The 23,929-nt window shown below is 39.5% G+C and overlaps 1 protein-coding gene across 2 annotated transcripts in view; it reads left to right on the forward strand.

The window, feature by feature from the left end:
• Positions 1 to 23,929, forward strand: part of CFAP251 (cilia and flagella associated protein 251) — a 2,280,288-nt gene that overhangs the window by 110,013 nt on the left and 2,146,346 nt on the right. For both annotated transcript variants that reach the window (XM_044068613.1, XM_044068614.1), the window contains exon 2: positions 22,515 to 23,524. In XM_044068613.1, coding sequence (XP_043924548.1) covers positions 22,517 to 23,524 — 1,008 coding nt within the window. In that variant the 5' untranslated portion in view covers positions 22,515 to 22,516. The remainder of the gene's footprint in view (positions 1 to 22,514; positions 23,525 to 23,929) is intronic.

Raw genomic sequence — 23,929 nt, forward strand, 5'->3', positions numbered from 1 at the left:
GCATATGAATCATATCAATATTCACAAATGACATGATTATTTACGAAATTCTGGATAGCTGGGCTGGTAGTGTCACAATTCTATATAAATCCATATTAATATTTTCAAGTGACCTATAATTATTTACAAAATTCCAGATAGCTGGGCTGGCAGTATTTCTCTGGTGTCACACATGTAATTTTTAAGTTCCTCACACCTCTAGAAATGACCCAGGAAATCACCACATTCTTATTCTGTGATGAAGCCAGCTGTGTTCCTACAGTATCTGTGTTTGGTTTTGGGAGCTTAACTGCTGACTATGCCTTTACCTTAGTGTCTTTCATACCTCCCAACCATTAAAGTGCATGTTTTTGGAATTTGTTGAACTAAAAATAACCATATTCATGTTATCTAAGTCTAGTTGACTAGCTTCAGGACATCACTCCATCCCTTTTTCAGAGTTGTAATATTTTTTGCTATCAGCGTGAGCTTTAAACACTGACATCGTAAACAGATTTTTGTTAAACAGCTTCAAAATTAAATGAAGAGGATAAATTAATAATTTAACAATTTCTAGGTACAGAGATTTACAAACTTACCAATTTCTAGGTACAGGAACTTACAAACTTATAAAGTTATTTGCCTCAAGCTTCCAGTTACCATATAAAAGAAAAACATTCCTGTTTTATCATAGCTGACAGTATATTAAATATATAGGTTTATTTATAATTATGTGGTCTTCTGGATAAGTATATCAATGTCAGAATTTATTTTTGCTACAAATAGGGCAAGGCCAAACGGGGCCCATGTTGCCCAGTTTCACCTACCTGTACAAATAAAATAAAATTAATTATGTTCTGCTGGGAAAAAACATTGCAAATAAGTGTTATGTAGTGTATTAGCTGAAAACTCTAAAATCATCGAATAAAGTTGTGGAAGTGATCATATATTTTAGAATGCCTGCCTCCACATAAAGCTGACAAGGGAGTCCAGGAAATGTCTGCACTTTTGGATAGGAGGCAATCATTACCAGTTCAGAGCCTTAGCCTTTGGTCTCACAACAGACCCCCAAGTGCTCATAAAGTGCATGGCAATAGTTGCAATCCACCTTTGACAAAGAGGAATCCTAGTATTTCCATAGGTGGGTGATTGGCTCCAGGCTACAATGAGCAGAGTCTTTAGTTACTGCCATAGATTACTTTTTACAGCTCTGCCTGTCCTTTGAAATCTCTGTAAATTACCAAAGGGTTACAGCTTCAGTCCACGTAACAAATTATTTTGATTGGAAGCAATCTAGACACAACTTCATTTTGAGTATCTCTCACCCTGGAAAGGTGATTCTCCCTCCATCAAGCAATCCAGCATCTGTCCCTTCATCAAAAGGCAACAACTCTGCTGAACATGAGAGTTTTGGGCCTCATGGCAGCCATAATGTCTATGGTTCACTGTCAGGCTTCACATGAGAATTCTCCAGTGATAGCCGTCATCCTAGTTGTCACATCTGACTGGTTCTCCTTTAGCTACCATTTGTTTAACTCAGTCATGCAGGAATCATCTGAATTGGTGGCTACCTTTCCCCATTCCAGCATATAGGAAAGCCATTTTTCTTTCCTCTCCATCAGCAGTAGTAACCATGGATGCCTCCTATCTGGGTTGGGGCATTTTGAGGGGAAAATGGTCCAAGGAAGTTGGAATCAGTCGCATCAACATCCAGGAGATGTGAGCAGTCATCCTAGTGCTGCAGGAATTCTAGAACATCTTGGCTTTAGAGTTGATAGTCTACAGATGGACAGTATATCAGTAGTCTCATACTTCAAACAGGGAGGAACCAGATCTTGGCCCCTTTGCAGAGAGGCCATGAGAGTATTGCAGTGGGTGTTAAGTTCAGGTTGCATTCTAGTGGCAATGCACATCCTGGGGCAGTCCAGCTAGCTAGCAGAGAGGCTCAGCAGGTCTCTGTTAATGCCTCTTCAGTGGTCCTTCAATCCATCAGTGGCTTAATAAATCCTCTGTTACCAGGGACAGCCTCCCTGAATTTTTTTTGCCTCTCCTTCCTGCATCAATTGCAGAAGGTTCTTTTCCCTAGTTCCCCCAGAGGGACAGTCAGCCAGGTGTGCTGCTGTCTGCATATGCCTTTTCCCCACTTCCACTAATAACATGTTTCTATAGAAGGCATTGATTTGCAATTCGCAGATAATTTTCATTGCTTCATAATGGCCCAGATACATTCAATCCCCCCTGCTCAGGCCTCCTCTGAAAAAGCCTCCTTGGCTTCAAGATCCACAACCAGATCTCCTTTCACAGCCTTCTGGTCAGCCTCACCCAGACCTTCACTATCTCAGACTAACCATATGGTTTCCCCAGTTCCCCTGATAGCCAGACATGCTACGTTCACAGGAAGTGTAAACTGAATTCATCAGCTTCCCAGAAGCAGTACACTCAAAAAATTTACAAGAGTAGAAACCCTTCTCTATGTAGGCTAACAGTCAGGGTCTTGACCTTTATTCTGCTTCTGTTACAGCTGTATTACACTTTATCTGTACTTTTTTGATGGTGGAAAGGATGGAACCTACTTCAAGCATTTAGCTGGCAGCCATTTTGAATTTCTACCCCAGATACAAGAAAGTTGTTTGGCTTTTCATAAGCTCTGCAAGGCCTTCCTCAAAGGAATTTTCCTTCTCCACTATCCCATTAAGGATCCTGCTGTAACTTTGACTCTAAATTTAGTCCTTGAAGCACTAGCAAAGTCTCCTTGCAAGCCAGCTTCATCCATAGCCCTGAAAATTTTATCTTGAAAAATGCTTTTTCTGGTGGCTAGTACATTAGGTAGAATTAATCAGCTACTGTACTGTATTTGGTTTTACACAACAACAGACTGACATTGAGAGCCAGTCTGTCATCGAGTTCCAGGGTGGCGTCCGAGAGTAAAGTGTTCTTTCCAAATCATTCAAACAAAGGAGAGTATCTACTGCAAACTTTAGATGTCCACATACAGCTTTGATTCTCACAGACAGCTCAGATTATGTATATATATACACATAGAACCAAAACTTTAAAAATGAACACCGAGTTGTTTGTCTCCTTTGCTGGGTTCCAAAGTTTGTAAGCAAACATTATCCAGATGGCTATTGGACAGTATCTCCTTTGTTTTCTTTACCTACAAGTTCAAAATCTAAGCCCATTCCACAAGATCTGTGACAACTTCTATAGGCTTTTTCAGAAATGTTTCCATAGATGATATCTTGGCAGCAGCCACATCATTTATGCTATACACCTTTGCCAAGCATTACAAACTGGCCATTATCTTTAGAACTAGAGATGCATTTGGGTCTTCAGCCTGAGATGCATTTGGGTCTTCAGCCTTTAGCGGTATCCTGTCATGATTCCACCCAAGATCTTGGATAGTTTTAGGATTCTGTCACAACTGTTGGATTGGATGGACTGATGAAATAGGATATGGATGTTGGGTACCTACCATAATTATTTTTTCCTTTTCATCCAAGTCTGTTGACAAGGCATCTCTCCCTCCATCCTGCATTCAGATTGTCATGTTTATCAAAACCTTTATTGCTGTTATCCTGGTACAGGCAGTCACTTGGTAGCAAACTTGATCTGAATGGTAGGCTCATGGGGGGGGGGGGGGGGGGGGGTAGGTATTTTTTTTTCTAGGAGCTTAAGGCACTAGAACACTAGCTATATGACCAGATCAAATCCACAAAGTGGCTCAGTATCCCAACCATCGTATTGGACAGACTTGGATGAAAAGGATCCAGCATTATGGTAAATACACAACTTCTGGTTTTTTTTTTTCTTTCACTTGGAGGAACCTAAATTCAGCAAACATTATCCAGCAAAGTCAGGGTTTGTGCCCTATGCTAGAGAAACGCAAATAATCAGGCATGAGTAAGAAGACCAAATTCAGGAGAGAATGGCAAGCTAAAGCCAAAGAAAATACAAAACCATCAGGCCCCAGACGGCCAGAGCATAGCTGTGACTCAGACTGGCTGTCCTCTCCCCCATCCCCTCAAAACCTGCACCTTACCTACTTTTTCTAAATCTGGCATTTCCCCGTCTGTTACCTCCCTGTGGGATAGGAAGATTTCTAACCTTTTTTTTTTTTGCCAGAATATTGAATAGCATAACTGAAGACTAGTGGATCTAAAAATTCTTAAATGGGGACACAAATTGCAGTTCCAAAGCATACCAGATTTAGAGAATATCTAGTCTATTCCAAAAGAGCAAGTGAAACTTGTCCCACCAATGTTAACAGAGCTCTTGGAAAAGGGGACATAGAGAGAGAGAATATCCAAAACAGAAGAAAACGCAGGCTTTTACTCAAAGCTGTTTTTAATGCCCAGAAAAATAGACGCATACAGGTTTATTCTGGACTTATCAGAACAAATTATATATCCCAAAATTCAGGGTGTTAACTCTTAAAGGCCAGTTGCCTCTGCTACCTCCCAAGGACATTCTGATCACTGAAACGTGTATATTTACATGTTTTGATAACCAGGAACCACAGGAAGTTCCTAAGGTTCTAAACGGGGGGATATCACTTCCAGTTGACATCATTGTCCTTTGGCTTGTCTACCTCGCCTAGGGGATTCAGAAGGCCACAAATTTCTCTTTTAACATCCTTTCAGGAATTGGGGTTCACTATCAATCTAGTTAAGTCAAACTTGACCCCATCAAAGAGAGTTTTTTTTTTTTCTCCTAAGAAAGCCATCCTCTAGGAAGACAAGGCATTCGGTCTGGCCCTCTTTACCCAGAGTTTCCTGGAAAAAGGAGCTCATAACAGCAGGGCAGTCTCTTAAGCTTCTGTGATATATGACATCATGTATCCTGATGGTGCCCGAAGCAAGACTGCACATGAGGAAATTACGTAACAGATGGTGCCAGCTCTCACAGTTTTTAGGTAATCTAATATCTATCATTCCTTGCATAAAGAAGGACCTGTCATGGTGGAAAATGCAAGTACAGCTCAACTTGTTGGGTATACTTCAGGTTGCATTGATTAAAGTTTACTCAGACTTAGCTTGTGGAGCCCCTGTGAGGCCTATGAAGGTCCCAGGACAAATGGGGCAAAATAATGAGAAATACAGCACATACAAGTAAAAGTGCCTCTCTGAGGATGGCAGCGTTTCTGGCATTAAAGTCTTCAAACAGATTTTGATTTGAAGTCAGTACCATAGTTATGTGGCATAACCACATCAAGTAGGATCCCACCCCAACATTTATGCAGGCTAGCTATGTAGGCATAGGATGTGGCCCAGGAGTCCTGCATACCAGGGCATGTTAAAGCCCATTCAGCTAAAGCCACAGCAGCCACCACACCCTTCCACAGAGGTGTCACTACCCAGTCTATTTTAGAAGGAGACACTTGATCATCATTCTACAACCTTTTCAAATCAGTATAATCTGGGGAGTGCATCCAGGACTTAAGCAAGATTTGCATCTGCCGTACTCCAAGATCTGCACTCCTACAGGATGTCAGCTGGGCCAACTCCCCACTTGGTTAATGAAGTGGGAGTTATCCCACAGATGGAAACTGCAGCAGTGAATAGAATACACTGAAAATAGTACAGTTGTATTACAAACTTATGATAATTTTTAGAAACGTGATTTGAAACAGATTATTTAAAATTTACTGTAATTATATTCTGCTTGACATTGTTGATATTGTATAACTTAAATTGAAAATAAACCAGCATGGACACCACGAAGAAGAACGTAGAATAGTGCTTTAATGAATAACAAAATAAGACAGATATAAAACAGATGAGAGCTTTCGATAAAAACCTTTTTTCAAATCCAACTCAGTAAAAAGCAAGACACTTTAAAAACAGCATCCAATCAAATACAAGCTTTCAAATGATGTCTTCTTAGAACAGGCTTTAAAGGTACCTGACCATTCAGTCCTGGTGGCGTATCAGCCTGTAATTCAACAATCCATCGTAACTCAGCATTTTCTGTATAATTAAAAACATCTCCACCTCTGAAATCAATAACCTGCAAAGCCACAACAGAAAATATGTGTAGGATAATGGATAATATGCTTAGCTAAAGGATTGTTAGTATTCTTAAGTGAAATGTTACGTATATGCTGAAGTATTCTTTCCCTAAATTGTATGTTTGTACTGCATGTACTAGACTTTTCTCTCTCTGAGTGTCTGCTGAAAAGGGGCCTTTGTGCCCAGCTGAACTTTCCTAGTTAACAAATGTAAAATAAAATAAATATTAAAACGAAATATATTTTAGATGTTCAATTACATTCCCTGTTGCAGTCTATATTCCCTCTCTCCATCTCCTTTCTTCTTCCTGAACATCATTCTGTTGGACGGGTACTATTTTTGTACTCTGTTCACCACCTTCCCTATGATCTTTTTACCAGGAGTCCTCACTCCTTGACCTTGATCAGTACCCCGGAGAGAGAGTTAAGGCCTCTGGGAGGACCAACTTGTAAAGGGGTGGGTTACTCCATGCTAGGTTAACACATTCTGTTGTGCTTGGAGTTGGTCTTTGGACTATCCAGGACAAGAAAGACAGTACAGTTGTGTAAAATCTTGCCATAACAATAGATTTCCTTCTCTTCACTTTTGCAGTATCCAAAACAGAAGGGATCTCCGGCCCAGGGTAGACCAATGCTCAGCCAGTATACAAAAGCCTAATGATCTTGTATGTGCCATTCGTCACATTTATGCTCCCCATACAGAGTGTAGAACATAAAAGGGATGTACAGACACAACTACACAGAACTGAATTGCCCCAGAAGAGAACAGTCTACATAGGACAAAAGGAGTACACGTACATCAGAAGGAAAAAAATGCAGAAGAAAAAGGGTAAACCCTCAGCAAGAAGGGAATCTAAAACACAAACCAGAATAAACAAGAGGAGATTGGAGGGAGGGAGCGAGTACTGCAACAGTGAAGAGAAGAACATCAACTGTTTTTGGTAAGATTTATACAACTGTACTATGTCCTTCTATATCCATTTTGCAGTATCCAAGACAGAAGGGAGAGTAAAAAAAAAAAAAAAAGCTCAATAAGCAAAATGGGAGGTGAAAGGTTGAGAAGAGCTCTCAACAAAGCCACATAAAATGGTTTCAGCAAAACCTGCTGTGGTCCTAGAAGCCATATCAAACTCATAATGCAGAGTAAATGAATGTGCTGAAGACCAAGTAGAAGCTTCAAGGATGGAATTAGTATCTGACCTCTTGAAGAAGTCACAGAAGAGGCAAAAGCCCTAGTAGAATGAGCTCTAGCAGAAGTAGACAGAGATTGGCCATAAAAAGAATAACAAAAAGAAATGGCCTTAGATATCCAGAAGGAGATGGTTTGCTTAGAAACAGCCAAATCCAATGTTATGGGATGAAAAGAAACAAAAATTTATCATACTTAAGAATGGCTTTAGTTTTATCCAAATAGTACCTAAGCAGTCTGTGGAAATGCAAGGTATGCAGGGCACTCTCACTAGCAGACTGAAGAGAAGGAAAAAGGAAGGGAGTTCTACCAACTGATGCAAAGTCAACTCATCTGCTACCTTGGGCATAAAAGAAGGATTAGTACTAAGGGACACCCTGCCCCTGTGAAAAACAAAGGAGGGATGGCCATAAGAGTCTGGAGCTCAGAAACCCTCTTTGCAGAAGTAAGAGCCAGCAACAAAATTGTCTTCCAGGTATAAAATTGCAAAGAAGCAGTATCTGCAGGCTAAAAAGGAGCCAGAGTTAATTTTTCCAAAACAAAATTAAGGCCCCAAGGATGAGGAATAGGTTTTCTTGGAGGCGTAATATGCAGGATGCCTTTGAGAAATTGTTTGACCTCAAAACTTGAAGTCAAAGGAGGATTCAAGGCTAGATGAGCATAAAACAGTGGTGCAGTGGTTAATGTTGTCGCCTCACAGCAAGAGGTTCTCTGGTTCGATTCTCTGCTGGGGTACCTTCTGTGCAGAGTTTACATGTTCCCCCTGCGTTCGTGTGGGTTTCCTCTGGGTACTCCAGTTTCCTCTCAAATTCTAAAGACATGCATCTTGAGTTTCTCCCTGGGCCTCCACTGAAAATAGACTCTGGCCTAGTTGGACTTTCCTGGTCAACAAATGTTAAATAAATAAAGAATAATAGCTGGCATATGGGCCCTCACAGAAGAATAGGCCAAGCTAGACTGGAGCAATTCACACAAATGAGAGTGCAACGTTCCTTCTCTGGGCCAGTAATCAAGGAGCCTCAATCCTCACCACTGACACCAGTGGGGGACATTCACTTGGAACAAAAATAGATACACACAGCATTTTCAGATGCAGCTCTTTGCATCCAAGAAAAAAATCCCTTAAGAGCACACAGTGAACACACTCCCATCCTGGGACTGGGTTTCCCTCTGTCTCACCAAGTCCCAAATAAGACTCCACACTGACCACAGTTGTAGAGTTGTCTTCCGCTGAGCATTCCAAGCCAAGTCCTCCACCACCCTCTCTGTGAAACAAGTGCTCTGTGTCCCTGCTCCAGTTAGCTGACTGACACACACACACACACACACACACACACACACACACACATTCATTGAGATTTGATTTACACACACACACACACACACACACACACACACACACACAAAACTGGGAAAGGCTAAAATAGATTTACCAGCTATGCCTTGTCTGCCCAGACTGTAAGGTAGATACTGCCACCAGAACACTCCAACGCCAGCTACTTTAAGACTCTTACAAGGGTACCCAATTATACTGAGTAAAATTAATACTAATACAAATGGTAGTGTTTGACCAATGCAGTAAGGCTTTCAGGAGTGGCCACCGTGTCACCAAATAAATATAAGTACTCTCAAAGGTTAAAATATTCTCTAAAAGACCAGCCACAATTAAAAGTGTAAATGTATTTAATCAAAAAAAAAAAAAATGAAAATACTAAATATCTACAATAAACACCAGAATTTCATTCACGGGAAATATTAAAAGTGACACAGATGGAACGATTCACACAGATACAGAAAATCAATACTTAACTAATCTCACTATATTTTCCTGACTGCTCTAAAGAATTACTGTTTCCTGCTTACTTAATAAAGCAAGGCAAGTGGAAGTGGGTGAGTGGTCCTTCTTTGTTAGGTTTCAAAAACAGACTGCCCTGAGACTTCTGTCTCACCTAGTATTAAAACATCATTTTAGTGCTGGATTACAGAATGACATCATATTCATCTGGTCAGCTGACGTCTGGTTCCCACACTACCCCTCTTTACTAGAAACTGAACCAGAATCTTGCACGTGTGTGTCACCATATACACACACACAGCTTTGCTAAGATGTGGTATAGCATCTGGAAGCTGTAAAACCATTTCAAAAACTTCTACCCCTCCAGTGTAGCAATTAGTTCACAAGTAAGGACAATAAAGTAGGATTCCTAGTCCTGGTTTTCACAGACATTTTCTCTGGCTGCAATCAGAACTGTAAGATACAATCTTTATGGTGTAAACCAGATATTTTAATTTCAGACTATTTTTCAAAGTTAGCTGGACTGAGATTAACCTCTTCTCTTCCAGTATCCTCTCTTATGATATATTCATTTCAACAGTTACAATACAGTCTGACATACAGATGTATTTTTTCTGACCAGCAAAACCCACTGTTGGTACATTTTTAACACAAGCAGCTTTTACAAATGCATTTTCAATACAAGCACCTGTACAAATCAGTTTGATATGCAAACGACATAATTCTTTACAAGACTCCAGCTAGCTATGCTGGCACATGTTACAAATGCACTGCCCTACTTCCTCTGGCATAGCTGGCAGTACCTCTGATCATCACAGAGAGGACCAGAGGACCCCCCACTGTAAAGGAGTCCTGGCTATGAGCATGGCACCAGACAGAAAATATTTTCCACTTGGACATATAAGATTTTCTGGTTGAGGGTTTCCTTGCCTCCTGTAAAACCCTGAGCACATCCCCAAAAAAGAGGTGTCTGAGAGGGATCAAAGTCCTATCACTCACAGTGTCAGTCAGAGTGGACAAGTGAGGATGGATGACAGACCTTTGTCCTGTGTGAGAAGATCCAACTAGTGAGGTAACGTGGCGATTGTCCTTGACCAGATGCATTAAGGGGGAAGGGCAGTGCTGTCTTGGCCAAAACTGAGTCACTAGCAAGATTTTCAGGGAGTCCAGCTGAATCTTCTGCAGGACTCTTGGAAGTAGAGGAAGAGGAGGTAAAACATAAAAAAATCTCCTTCTGAGGAAAAGAAAGGGTGTCTGTCTTCCAAAGCAGATAGCATGGCACTCTGGAACAGAAGTGAGGAAACTGCCTGTTCAAAGGGGAGGCAGAAAGATCTACCTGAGGAATACACCACCAATAGACAATGTCCAGAAATGCATCTCTGTGAAGCATCTTTTTGTGAGCCTGTGTTTTGGACCTGCTCAGAGAGTCTGTCACTAGATTGTGCTCTGAAGGAATGTATACTGCTTGAAGAGTTAACTGATAACTGAGAGCCACTTCCCAAGCCTGAAGAGCCATTCTGTAGAGGAAGTAAGATTTTGTACCTCCCTTCTTGTTGACATATCACATCACTGTAGTATTGTCTGTGTACACCTTCACGGGGCCTGGAGAGAACATGGGGTGAAAAGCTTGAAGGGCCAGAATCAAAGCTGCTATCTCTTTTGATGTTGATATAGTCTGACTGCTAGATGGGGAGGCCAGCGACTCTGAATTTTCAGGTGACCAAAAGAAGCCCCCCACCCCATGTCTGAGGCATGAGTGAACAGTTCTTGAGAAGGGACTGGAGGCTGAAAGTTCTGTCCTGGGTTGAGAACAAACTCTTGAATCCACCACTCAAATTCCTTCTTTAGACAGGGAAGGAGAGGTACACTGAAATCCAGAGGTTGACAGTGCTGCAGCCAAACTGACTTGAGGTACCACTGAAGCTTCTTCGTATGCAGTCTGCCAAGGTGAAGCATTGAAATAGAAGAGGCCATGAATCCCAGGGCCTAAAGAAACTCTCTGGCTGGCATGACAGACAAAGGAAGAAGAGACCAAAAGAAAGTTGTCAATGACAAAACTTTTGGAGGTGGAAGAGAGGCCAACATTGGCACAGTCTGAATCCTACATCCCAGATGCACGTGATCCTTAGAGGGAGTCGGGATAGATTAAGGAATTTGGTAGTAACCTCAAGACTTTGAAGAAGAGAGATAGTGAAATTCAGGTCCTGTAACAGGTAACTGGGATAAGGTGCCTGAAGCAACAGGACATCTGGATAAGGAAAAATATGAATGCCTTGGAGCCTGCAGAAAGCAATCACAGATGCTAGGCATTTTGTGAATACCCTTGGGACAGTAGAGAGGCCAAAGAGCAAAGCAGAGAACTGAAAGTGTAAGGAAGACACAGAGAAATGTACAAATTCCTGAAAAAAAATGAATAGGGATAAGAAGGTAAGCATCTTTCAGATTCAAGGACACCAGAAAAGCCTGGGGTAATAATAGAGGAAACGGTGTTTGAAGAGTAAGCATATGTAAAGAAGGGACCAAGAGGAAAGTGTTGAGCTGAGAGGTATACAGAACAAGTCTCCAAGTGCCCTGCTGTTGAGAAACCAGGAACATCCTGGAATAAAAACCCTTTCCCATTTGGGAAGGGGAGACAGGTTGAATGGTTTTTTGTTTCACCAGGGACCCTAGTACCTCCAGGAAATGAGGAAGTTGCTCTAGAGGAGGTTGAAGAATCCTTGAAAAAAGAAGGAGAGACTTCCATGCCATGAAGTAATCCTGATGGATAATAGAAAGAGAACCCAAGAGTGTGAAGTGATAAGATACCAAATTGGAAGACAAAAGGAAAGCTGAAGAGACAAGCGAACCTGTTCTAAAGGGGGGGGGGGTGAGATGTCAAAGAGAAGCAAACGTATCAGATAAAGGAGGCTTCTGGACCACAGAAATCTAAGAAGCCTTAGCAGAGGGGGCCTGCCTTCCACTATTACTGCCCTTGGAGGCCTGGTGGGGATGCCTGTGAACAAATGCAGATCCAGAGGAATTATTCTTCTAGAATGTAGGGATAGGAGAGACAAAAATATGTTTAAGGTCTTGCAAGCCTTTGCCTTTCTCTTGAAGAGATTTAAACATAGCAGCAGCAGTACCAAAAAATGTTTATTATCCAAAGGAGCATCCGACAACTTGGCCTTAATGTCTTCAGTCAGAGACTGAAAATGAAGCCAAGAATAATGCCTCATGACAGACCCAAAAGCCACAGCCCTAGAATAGGCATCAGTAGCATCATAGCTACACTTAATAGAGTTGCAAGCCACTTGAGAAGTAGAACCTAGAAAAGATAAGGCAAAGGATTTGCCTTTAGAATCAGCAAGGTAAAAAATAACATGACAAGCCTGAGCAATCAAGGCCAGAGCATACCCGGTCATGTGGGTCTGGTAATTAACAGCCCTTAAGGCCAAAGTAGAAGCAGTGTAAACTTTCCTACCAATCCTCTCCATTGCCCTACTATCCTTATCATAAGGCAAAAGTTTAGAAGTGGGCAAAAGCTTAGAAGGTTTGTCAGAAAAGACTGACACCATGGCAGGATCAGTAGACGGACATTTAAATAAAAACTGGCAATCCTCAGAAACCTTATAGAACCTGTCAGGTTTCTTAGGAGCAGGAGGCTGAGAATCAGGAGACCTGGAAGCAGCAATGGAAGTATCTAACAAGACAGCCAACACAGCAGGAACTTCTGATGGTTTAGGAGTATCCACCTGAAGCAACTCTTAATATCTTTTCTGGATATCAGACACTTGAGGAGAATGCCACTTAAAATATTCCAACATCCTAGCAATTGTGTCTCCAAAGGACAGTTCCTCAAAAGGAGACTCTGGGCTAGCCGACTTCTCTTCATGGCAACCATAAGGCTAAGGCATCTGTGAAGAATAGGACAAAGATCCCTCATCAAATTCTGAATCCATATCCAAGGAATCCGGCTCCCTAAGCTGTTTAAAAGGGAAAGAGGTCCAAGGAGGAGCAGGTACTGAAACTCCTTGAGGAGGCTTTAGGCCATCAGGGCAGAAAGCAAACTCTGAGTAAACTTCTGTCATTCCCACTGAGGACCCTTAGGACAGACCGAAACATGCTCCAGTTTTTGTCTTTTCTTAGAAGGAACATCAGCCTTAACAAATACTGGACGTTCCAACCCTTGGTGAGATTCAATAAGAGAACCCAGACCCTCCTCCCTGACCAATGACAATCAACCACAGTTCCCCCTCACCATCCAGAGAAGATGCCCGCAAGGCCTCATAGGAAATGCAGAAGGACTAATCTATACTGGCATCCAGTGGGGTTGCTGCAGAGGAATCTGACATAGATGCTAAATGACCTATAGAGCTATTATTATCTGCTCCTAGAGGGATGTTCGGTAGAGCCTGAAAAGCCATGACTTCTTGGCTACCTTTTTACCTAATGGGAGAATCTCAGGGTTAAAGGATTCTGCCACAGTACCCTAGGCTAACTCTTTGTTTAATCCATTGGTTTTCAAGATAAATGGCCAGGGAAGACAAATTGCTTCTTAGTGTCTTGGGCATAAATGCCTTGCAGATACAACAGGAGGTATGGCTGTTGGAAGCATCCAAACAAAAAAAAGACACTGTTCATGACGCTCCTTATGGGGAATCTGCCTTCCACAGTGACATTTTTCCCTTCAAAATTTAATACAAGACCAAGGAAAGTGTTTAAAAAAATGGGACACTTATCTGGTGGCTAAGTATCTAGTACAGCAACAATACCTTCAGACCAATTAGAAAAAAGTAACGTTCAAACTGGTAGCAAAGAAGTTCAGGGTAGTTGCATCTGTACATCCCTTTTATGCCCTACATTCTGTGCAGGGATTGTAAATGTGACATACAGTGCATACAAGGTCATTAGGCTTTTGTATACTGGCCAAGCATTGGGCTGCCCTGGGCAGGAGATCCCTTCTGTTTTGGATATTGCAACAGTGATATAGAAAGACATCTGATGATAATTTTAGCTAATGTTCCTGTTGTACATGACATCCTTGTGATCTCAGAGAAAGAGAGAGAGAGTGAGCTGAATCCACTGGAGGAAGGTATAACTCTGGATGTCAGGCCAACCTTCAGACTACCTGCTAAGAGGACATTACACAAATTGAGTTATGACAAACAAACTTAACGAAGCAAAAAATAATTGATCCAATTAATGTTTATATAATACTACTATTAAGTAACATTGAATTGTGATCCTTTGAAGGCGAATGGCCGAGGTACCAGATCTTTGGAGAGAATAAAAGAAATTTCCTGCTGGATTAAGTATTGGCTGTTTGGTGTGTTTTATATTTGCTTTTTTGCTTCGTTAAGTTTGTTTGTCATAACTGAGTTTGGATCCAAGCCATACTTTTCCAGCTATTGCATTCTGTTATTTCTTATGAAATATTTTCGTTAAAAGACTATATCATCAGTTTATCCTATGTCTAACAGTGGAAGCTCCGAACGGAATCCTGCATCTAATGCCTTGTTGTTCCAGAATATGGTAGCAGAGCGTGATAAAAGATTCACCACAATTGACCCGTGGAATTTGGAAGGGAATGTGAGTACTGATAGTCGCTTCATTCAGTTAAACAAGCTAATGGCTAAGCAGGTTGCGCTTTATTTTGATACCAGGCTTCTTGAGAAATATGTGAGCCTTGACATTACCCCTCGGGGGTTACGTATTGATAAACTACCTGCTGCACTGTTCCTGGAAGATGAATTTGATCTCTTAGAAGAATGGAAACAGACTTCCCATTCATGTACACTAGCTTGGTTACGTATACTGATAAAGCGCAACCAAAAATCTCATGACAAGTTAAAAAATGAGATTTTGCAGTTACAAAATGAACTTGTTGCTGAAGCTAACTACAGGGCTCAAATGACTAACATTACTGACAGAATGAATAAGTTAGAAGCTGACGTTGTGCAGAGAAAACGCAATAAACTAGTCCGGGACTTAAAGGACTATGAAACTGGTGTTATTTTCTATTGGCAACGTGAACCAGTATGTAATAGATCCAGGGGGAGGAGCTGGACTCGCAGTTCCAAACGAAGAAACAACTCTACATCAGCGTCTTCCTTTTCGTCTGCGGAGAAAGAGAATGTTAGCAAAAATGTTTCTTTTGCTAGAAATACCGCTTCCAATAGGGACAATGATGGAGAGTGTGCAGAAGCTTCTAATGAGACTCTCAATCTAAATACGATGGGAAATACGGGCTTTCAAAATGGCGGTTACAACAAGGAGAAGAATGGAAGAAACGGTAGAAAGGGGCGAAACCGCTATAAATGAAGGTTTGACAATATGTGAATCTAATGGGACTCATAGTAATGTCACTTCCTTAAAGTGTGTTAATTTATCGAACATTGATTTAGATCATGATATGTTAAATGTTTTGTGCAAGGGAAGTAAATTTGTTCCCACTGTTTTTCCTTCTTTTGCTGACATATACTTTGAAGTAAAGGCATTCACTCGCAAGTTATTGTTAAGGGTGTATTTTAAAAAGTTTAAGAATATGAATGTGGATGTTACTGTTCAAAATGAAAAAAGTAATGAAAATGAAAATGTTTTTGATGACAGCTTAATGAATTTGTCAGTATATGATTATGAACATGATGAATTTGACCAATTTTTGGAAGATAGTGATGATAATGATGACTGCTCTATGTGTTTCAGTAATGATAGTAACTCTGATCTGATTATTGCACTATGGTTAATAGACTGCTTTCTAATACTGAAGAATATTCCAAACTTGATGGGGATCCCACTAAATTGTATAATGAAGAATTGTTAACTCTTCTGGAAAGGGGAGAGCGATTAGGTTTCTTTGTGCATACTGATATTAAGAAGATGTATATTAAGGACCCTCGCATACCCATATTATATGCTCTTCCCAAGATTCACAAAGATCTGGTAGAGCCCCCTGGTAGGCCAATTATATCAGGGATAGGCTCCTTTTTGGAGAATGTTAATGTTTTCCTGGATTTTCAGTTGAAAACTCATCTTAAAAAAGTAAATGCTCATATTAGTAACACTCAGGATCTGATTAATGAAGTGAACAAAATTTCTTGGGACAGTGATTTTTATTGGGTAACCATCGATGTCAAGTCATTATATACAAACATTGACATAAGATGGGGGCTTGAAGCCATTCATAATATGTTAGGTGAAGGTCCGAGGACTAGCTTTTTGATCTCCCTATTAGAATTTTGTCTAACCCATAACTATTTTGTATTTAATGAGGAGTATTTTTTACAAACCAAGGGAACGGCTATGGGAGCAGCTTATGCTCCCACTTATGCCATTATATACATGGATTCCTTTGAAAAGAAATTCATCTATACCTCTAATTTCTTTAAAAATAGAGTGGTTTTGTATAAGCGTTTCATTGACGACTTAATTTTCATATGTAGAGGGGATGTCATAGAGTTTTGTGAATTTTTTGAAAATTTGAATGAAAATGAACATAATTTGTCATTTTCATATGAGATCAGTAGGAATCAAATCAATTTCTTGGATTTAACATTATTTGATAAAAACAATATCATAGGATTTAGACCGTATAGGAAAAGTACGTCAGTGAATATGTTTTTACATGCCAGCAGTATGCATCCTCCACATTTGTTAAGAGCTTTACCTCATGGAGAATTTAAAAGGATATATCAGCATACCAGCATAGAATCTGAGTTAGATTATGAATTAAATGAGGTATTTGTTAGATTATGTGATAGGGGTTATGACAAAGGGCAATTATTAGCTAGTATGAATAACATTAATAAACAGAAAACATTTAGGAAGACAGAAGTGAGTGTTAGAGATTCTTACAAAAAAGATATAGATATTGAAGATGTGTTTTTTGTAACTAGATATACTGCCTTTTCTGAAAAATTTGTTTCTATTATCAAGAGATTTTGGTTTTTGATCAGTGAGGATGATCAGATAGGTGAGCTTTTTCCTGATCACATTATATTTTCCTATAAGAAAGGTAAAAATTTAAAGGAAATATTGAATAATAATCTCTTGACAAATAGAATTTCTAAAGCCCCTAGCATAGGATCTTCTAGATGTGGATCTTTTAGATGTGGATCTTGCAGTTTATGTGACAGAATTTTTGATGTCAAATGTATTAATAATGTTAACCATTACCCCAAACATTATTTTACTTGCAAATCTATTGGTGTTATATATACACTTACTTGCTCTTGCATTAACACATGGTATATTGGACAAACTAAAAGAATGGTTAGGGTGAGAATTCTAGAGCATTTAAAAGACATCCGAAACCATAATTTATCTAGTCCAGTTGCCAAACATTTTTTAGAAGCTCATGAAGGTAAAGCTGATAGTTTAAAATTTAGTATTTTGGGCAGACCGTTCTGTTGTAAAGGTGATAATATTTGTGATAGATTATTGGAGTTAGAAACAAGAATGATTCTAAAATATAATACTTTAAAACCTTTTGGATTGAATTTAGAGTTAGGCATATGATAATTGACTATTTAATATGTTATGAATATCTTTTGATTGAATAAATAATATAAAATGTTTATATATTTGATACTAATATTTCATATATTTATATAAGAATTTATAAATAGTAAGGTTACTTTAAATATATTTCTGATGCTTTTTTTCCCTCCTTTTTTGCATTCAATGAAGTAATAAATTGAATAATTGATCCAATTAATGTTTATATAAATACTACTATTAAGTAACATTGAATTGTGATCCTTTGAAGGCGAATGGCCGAGGTACCAGATCTTTGGAGAGAATAAAAGAAATTTCCTGCTGGATTAAGTATTGGCTGTTTGGTGTGTTTTATATATATATATTACACAAATTGAGATCTGCAACAGTGAATGTATTTGAACATTTGCAATTATGATAAGTTCCTGACACAGCTGTATTTTCTGGGTTGCAAGTTCTGTCCAAATACTTAATTTTGCCTAAAGTAGCTGCTGAGACTAAGCTTAAGTAATCTATATCTGGCAACTCTCCCTCAGAGATTGCTGCAAAATGTAACTCCCATTTTATTGAAGCCATAGCTGCTCTTGGCTATAACACATTTTATTACTCCTCACAGATCTTTCCTGTCCAATACAATGTCTAGACTGTATTATTTCTACTTTTTTTATTAAAACCTGTTTCTACTTCTTTTATAAGACAATTGCTAGGTAAAATCAAACCCTGCTCTCCTACTGCTAACAATCATTTTTCTGAATATCTGAAACTTGGTTCCTTCACCATTGCATATTGTGTCTCTATGTTAGCACTTTTTAATAGAATGATTATGTCCCACTACTCTAAAAAGAAATGTATGTCATCCCCCTTCATAAAGGAGGAAGCTGCACTGCCATTACTAACTTTATGCCTATAGCTATTTTGTCCCCCCCTCTTTAAATTTTAAAAAAAATTGCATACACAACTTCTACATTATCTACTTCAGGAAAATCTACTTACCCCCACTCAGCATGGTTTCATACCTAACCCTAGCACAACAACTGCTGTCTTTGCTTTCCTGGACACTGTCATTAAGGCCAGAGATAACAATATGTTGGACTGTTCTCTCTTGTTAGACCTTTCCAAGGCCTTTGACACAGTCTCCCTTTCCAGACTTGGGTCTTTATCAAACTGCTCAAGTGGTTTTCCAATTATCGTGGCATTTAGATATCAATCGGTTAAATGGCTCTCTTCTTACTCCCTTTTCCTTTCTGTATATACTTGTGGTCCACAAGGCTCCATCCTTTATCCCTCTACTTCTTGATATATTTATCAATAATTTCAATGCATCCTCACAGCAGGCTACTCTGGTGCAGTATGCAGACAACTGCACTGTCATTTGCATAGCTGGTAGCCATCCCAAATTTAAACCATTACCCAAGACTGTCAGCTCCATTAAAACATGGCTTACATACAACCAAATTCTCCTAAATCCTAAAAAAGTACTCTTATTTTTCCTCGAATGTCTTGCATCCCTTAAAGTTTTCCCAGAATGTCTTGCATCCCTTAAAGTTAACTTTAAAATACCTTCATTAAACACCACCAATATTTTCTTATTTTAATAAAGTGTTTAAACTTTGAATTTTGCCTGTGGAGTTTCATCTTTTCTGTGGGTCAGTGCAAGAAATATATTGTTCATTGTTTTTTCTTTCTTATGCACTGTTTATCAACTGGGCAGTCTTCATATTATTTCTTTGAGACCACTAATATTGATGTTGTTCCCTAAAGCAAGCTGCTAGATGTCACAATGATCAGATAAAATTTGACCCTCATATCCAAACCTCCATAAAAATCCACATCAAAAACTTGGAATGCTCTATAGATTAAAACAATTTCTTAATCCCTCAAGAGCTACTCTTGCAACTGCATACCTCCTTCCCTCCCTACTCTATGCCTTTCCCATCCTTGCCAGCATAAATGACACCCTCAAATCACAGCTTGAGTCTTGCTACAATAAATTAGCAAAGCTTTTAACTAACCTACCCTATAACTCGGACAACTGCACTGCTCTAAAATCATTAAATTGACTAGAACTACCCAATCTGCTGCTGTTTAATCAACTTCTCCTTCCATATAACATGATTCATGAACTCAATTCCTTCCCTATCATCAGCCCTGTACTTGTCTGTTACCTTTTAAATTGCTCCCCTGTGTATCTCTAATAAATAACTTTTAATGGTCTGTAAGCCCAATAATACCATTGGGCACAGTCTGTATTCCAACTCTTTTTGGAATGAAAATACCCTTGAACATCAGATTACTCTCCAGCACCCACTTATTTAGACAATCCTTGAAAGAACTCCTTTACACGTCCTGGCTCTGTACATGTAATTCACCACCTCTTTTCCTTTACTATCTTCTGTAAATATACCCTCTAAATGTGCTACACTATACTATAGTAACCTATTTTATTTTCTCTTCTTCCCCATATTTTATTATTATTATTATTAATATTATATTAACTTCTCTATGCTTTTCCACATTTTATTACTCCCCTCTTTTATTCTAACTTTATCCCATCTCAACTTGTATTTACTGTTTTCTCATTCTTTGCAACCCTTTACTACTGTATTTCCCGGTGAAATTTAGTTTATAGTGTATACGTGTGTGTGTTTATATTTGTCTATATGGGTCCACTTCAAAAGAGTGAATACCCAGTTACCTGAATCTAAAATGAAAGAGATAACATCATTGAACTTGCAATACACCATCACCGCATATTACCAAAGTGTTTTATGGGGAAAACGAATGGTTGGCCAACATTGGGAAATTTGCCCTTTTCCCCACTGAAGTGCGATCCCGGAGTTGGTATATTTAGTTGGGGGGGGGGGTGTGTAGGGCGCAGCCCCCAATTGGTTGGGTTTGACATAATGCGTTTTGTATATTGTAGGCTGACCGTTTGTTTTCCCTGTAAGACATTTTGGTAATATGTGGTGTCGGTGTTTTGCAAGTCCGGTGATGTCGTCTTGTTCATTTCGGATTTGGTAAGTGAGACCCTATAATGTGTGTGTATAATATATATATATATATATATATATATATATATATATATATATAAAATGTGTGTGTGTGTGTGTGTGTGTATATATATATATATATACAACGCGGAGGATGGAGGGTCTGTGGGGATAGGGTGTGGTTGGGCAGTGAGTATAGGGTAGTGGAAAGAAAGGAGGGTTAGGGTGTAGTGTGGGGTGGTAGTGGAGTTAGGGTGGGGATGGGGGAGGGTGATGAGGAGTAGGGAGCGATAGGGGTGGGTTAAGTGAGTTAGGTTAAGTGAGTTAGGGGGGCCGGTAGGGGTAGGTGAGGTGATAGTGTAGTGAGTGACCTTAGGGTTATAGGTTAGTTAGTTGTGGGCTTGTGGGATTTTGGTGTGCTTGTGTTGTGTGTGTGGTTTGTGGAATGGGGATGTGTTTTGTTTTAATAATTATTGTGGTGTTGATGTGGTTGTCGGTGTTGTGTGGTTTCGGCTATGTCAGGTAGAACCATATATATATATATATATATATATATAGTCAAATGCAGTATCTGTTTTTCTTTCTAGGATTATTAGTCTGTGCTTTTTGACTTTTGTATATCTCTCTGATTGTGGGCGGCCATGGTGCTACAGCAGTTAGCATTGCCGCCTCACAGCAAGAGGTTCTCCGGTTCGATTGTCAGCTGGGGTGCCTTCTGTGCGAAGTCTGCATGTCCTCCCTGTGGTCGCGTGGGTTTCCTCCGGGTGCTCCGGTTTCCTCCCACATCCCAAAGACATGCAGTAAGTGGATTGGACACTCTAAATTGGCCCTAGGTGTGTGTGTGTGTGTGTGTGTGTGTGTGTGTGTGTGTGTGTGTGTGTGTGTGTGTGTGTGTGCATGCCTTCTGTGGAAGGTTGTGCGCCGGGCTGACAACTTGACACCGTAAAACTCCACTGCCAATCATGAGCAGACAGATTATCCGCTGTGGTGACCCCTAACCAGGAAAAGCCAAAAGAAGAAGTAGATATCTCTCTGATTGTACTATGATGTATATTCTTTTAAAAATTGTTAATTGATTTCTTTATACAAAGGAGCTTTTCTCCCTAGGCCTCTGCTGAAAATGGGTTTTGCCAGTCAGATTTTCCTGGTAAACAAATGTAAAATAAATAAATACATACATTTTCTTCACCAAGTGCTCTGAGGAGCAGACCTTCTACATTATGGATGTGCAATATTATATGGATGCACACAAGCATAAAAATAAATCTGTTAGAAAAATTCTCAGTTGTTCATTTATTATTTAGTTAAGAAGTTTTACACCAACGTATCTAAAGTGACCCTGCTTAAATGTCTGACAAACTGTATCCAGCACTGCTGTGACAAGTACAATAAATCTCTGCCTAGTGCTTTAAGGGCATGTTCTCCTAGAGAAGTTGCTGTCTTATCTTCACTGTATATCTTCAGAAGGCATTCTAAAGTGAATGTGAAATCCAAGTGTAATGCTTCTTTTGAGGCCACAGTGATTGAGACTAGGTTCCCAAGACAGAGGTGACCCAGAATGATTAGCTTGGAACTCTGTGTTCATGTTACTGAGAATGGGGCCGTCTTTTACCAGATACAAAACTTAATATGTATCATATATTCTGGACAAGCATGTCATTCCTTGGTAGCATGCCAACCTTCTTTTTGCTCTCTTCTTTGATCTAAGACTTGATCTAAGGCTCTGCATTGTACAGTGTACTAGAGATCTGGAGAGAAGGATCCTATGCGGTATATTATGGGATAGGGGGAGGGACGCAATAGCTTGTGAAAGTTTCAGATTCTGAGCTTTCCTAATGCCTTATAGCATTAGTTTTGCAGCTGCTGAAGACACACCTGCTCATCCAGATATATTGTTATGGTAAGTTCATTTTTTGTTAGTGCGCACAATATTTTATTGATTAAATAATAGCATGCATCTTAAATCAAGATTGTTTTTCTTAATTTTTAGGAATGCCTGGTATAGAGCAAAATTATTATATTTGTTTGTTTGTTTGTTTGTTTGTTTATTTATTTATTTATTTATTTATTTATTAGCAATGTCTGATGCTGAACCTGAAACAAACCTTGACAGTGGAGGCCATAGTGGTGTAACAGTGGAAACTGAAAGAGCTCATGCAGAAGTCAGGGAACAAAATGTGCTGAAGGAAGAACATTATGATGAGGGAACAGCTACCACTAGAAATGACCAGGCCATCTGTTATCTTCAGGGAAGGGGTTCTCAGGAAAATTACCAGAAAATTTTGCACAGTACAGAGGCAAAAACAATTAGTCAGAATACTCCTTCTGCTGTGGTGATAGATGAAGTGAGCCAAGAAAGAAAAAATACTGTGGATGCTGAAAAAATTGGGGAGCAAAATGTACTGGAGGGAATTGGGGAGCAAAATGTACTAGAGGGAGAAGGTCATGATGAAGGAACTACAACACCTACAAGTGATCAGGCCATCTCTTATTCACAGGGATGGGATTATAAGGAAAGTGACAAGAAAAGGGATCTAAATATGCTGGAGGGAGAGCATCATGATGAAGGATCAACAACACCTATACATGATCAGCCCATCTCCTACCCTCAGGAATTGTATTCTAAGGAAAATGACCAGAAAAAGGGGCAAAATGTGCTGGAGGGAGAATGTCATGATGAAGGAAAAGCAACATCTATAAATGATCAGACCATATCTTACCTTCAGGGATTGGATTCTAAAGAAAATGACCAGGAAGGGGAGCAAAGTGTGATGGAGAGAGAACTTCATGAAAAAGGAATAGCAACACCTACAAATAAGCAGGCCATCTCTTACCAACATGGAAAGAATTCAAAGGAAATTGACCAGAAAATTCCTCATAGTACAGAAACAAAAACAATTGGTCAGGATATTCCTTCCACTGTGTTGGTACCTGAAGTGAGCCAAGAAAGAAAAAGTTCTGTGAATACAGAAAAAAAGCCATTGTTTCACACCCCTTCCCCATCAGAGGATTCTCTAGTTTACACTGCTACTCCCAGTATGGTATTTGAAGAAAAAGAAAAGGCTTTTTTCAGCTCAAACCCACTTGTGAGTATCTTTCTGTCTCATAAAGAGAGAAATGCATTATTGTTTTTGTGACTCCAATGTCAAAACTGTTTACCTAGGGAGAATTGTGTTGTATTGTAAAGTTAATAGGTTGGGTTCATATTACGTAGTCAAACTTTTATAAGTTCGAATGCCATACCGTCGAAATCATATGTTCAAACTTGTAAAAGTTTGAATAAGTAAAAAAAACATAACTGACAGTTAAATCTTCCCTTTTCGCACTATAGTGCGATCTCGGAGTTGGTATATTTAAAGAGCAGGGTGTGTGGGGGGTGCAGGGGGGCTTGCACCCCTGCTTACAACAGTTAGTTTTATTTTTTCTTTCTTTCTTTTTTTTTTATTTTACGTGTTCGAAGTTTTTAAACTTCGACCATAAGCGTTCAACCT

Source organism: Protopterus annectens, chromosome 4.part0 (assembly GCF_019279795.1).
Source record: "Protopterus annectens isolate FY-2018-M chromosome 4.part0, PAN1.0, whole genome shotgun sequence".
Classification (NCBI taxonomy): Eukaryota; Metazoa; Chordata; order Ceratodontiformes; family Protopteridae; genus Protopterus; species Protopterus annectens.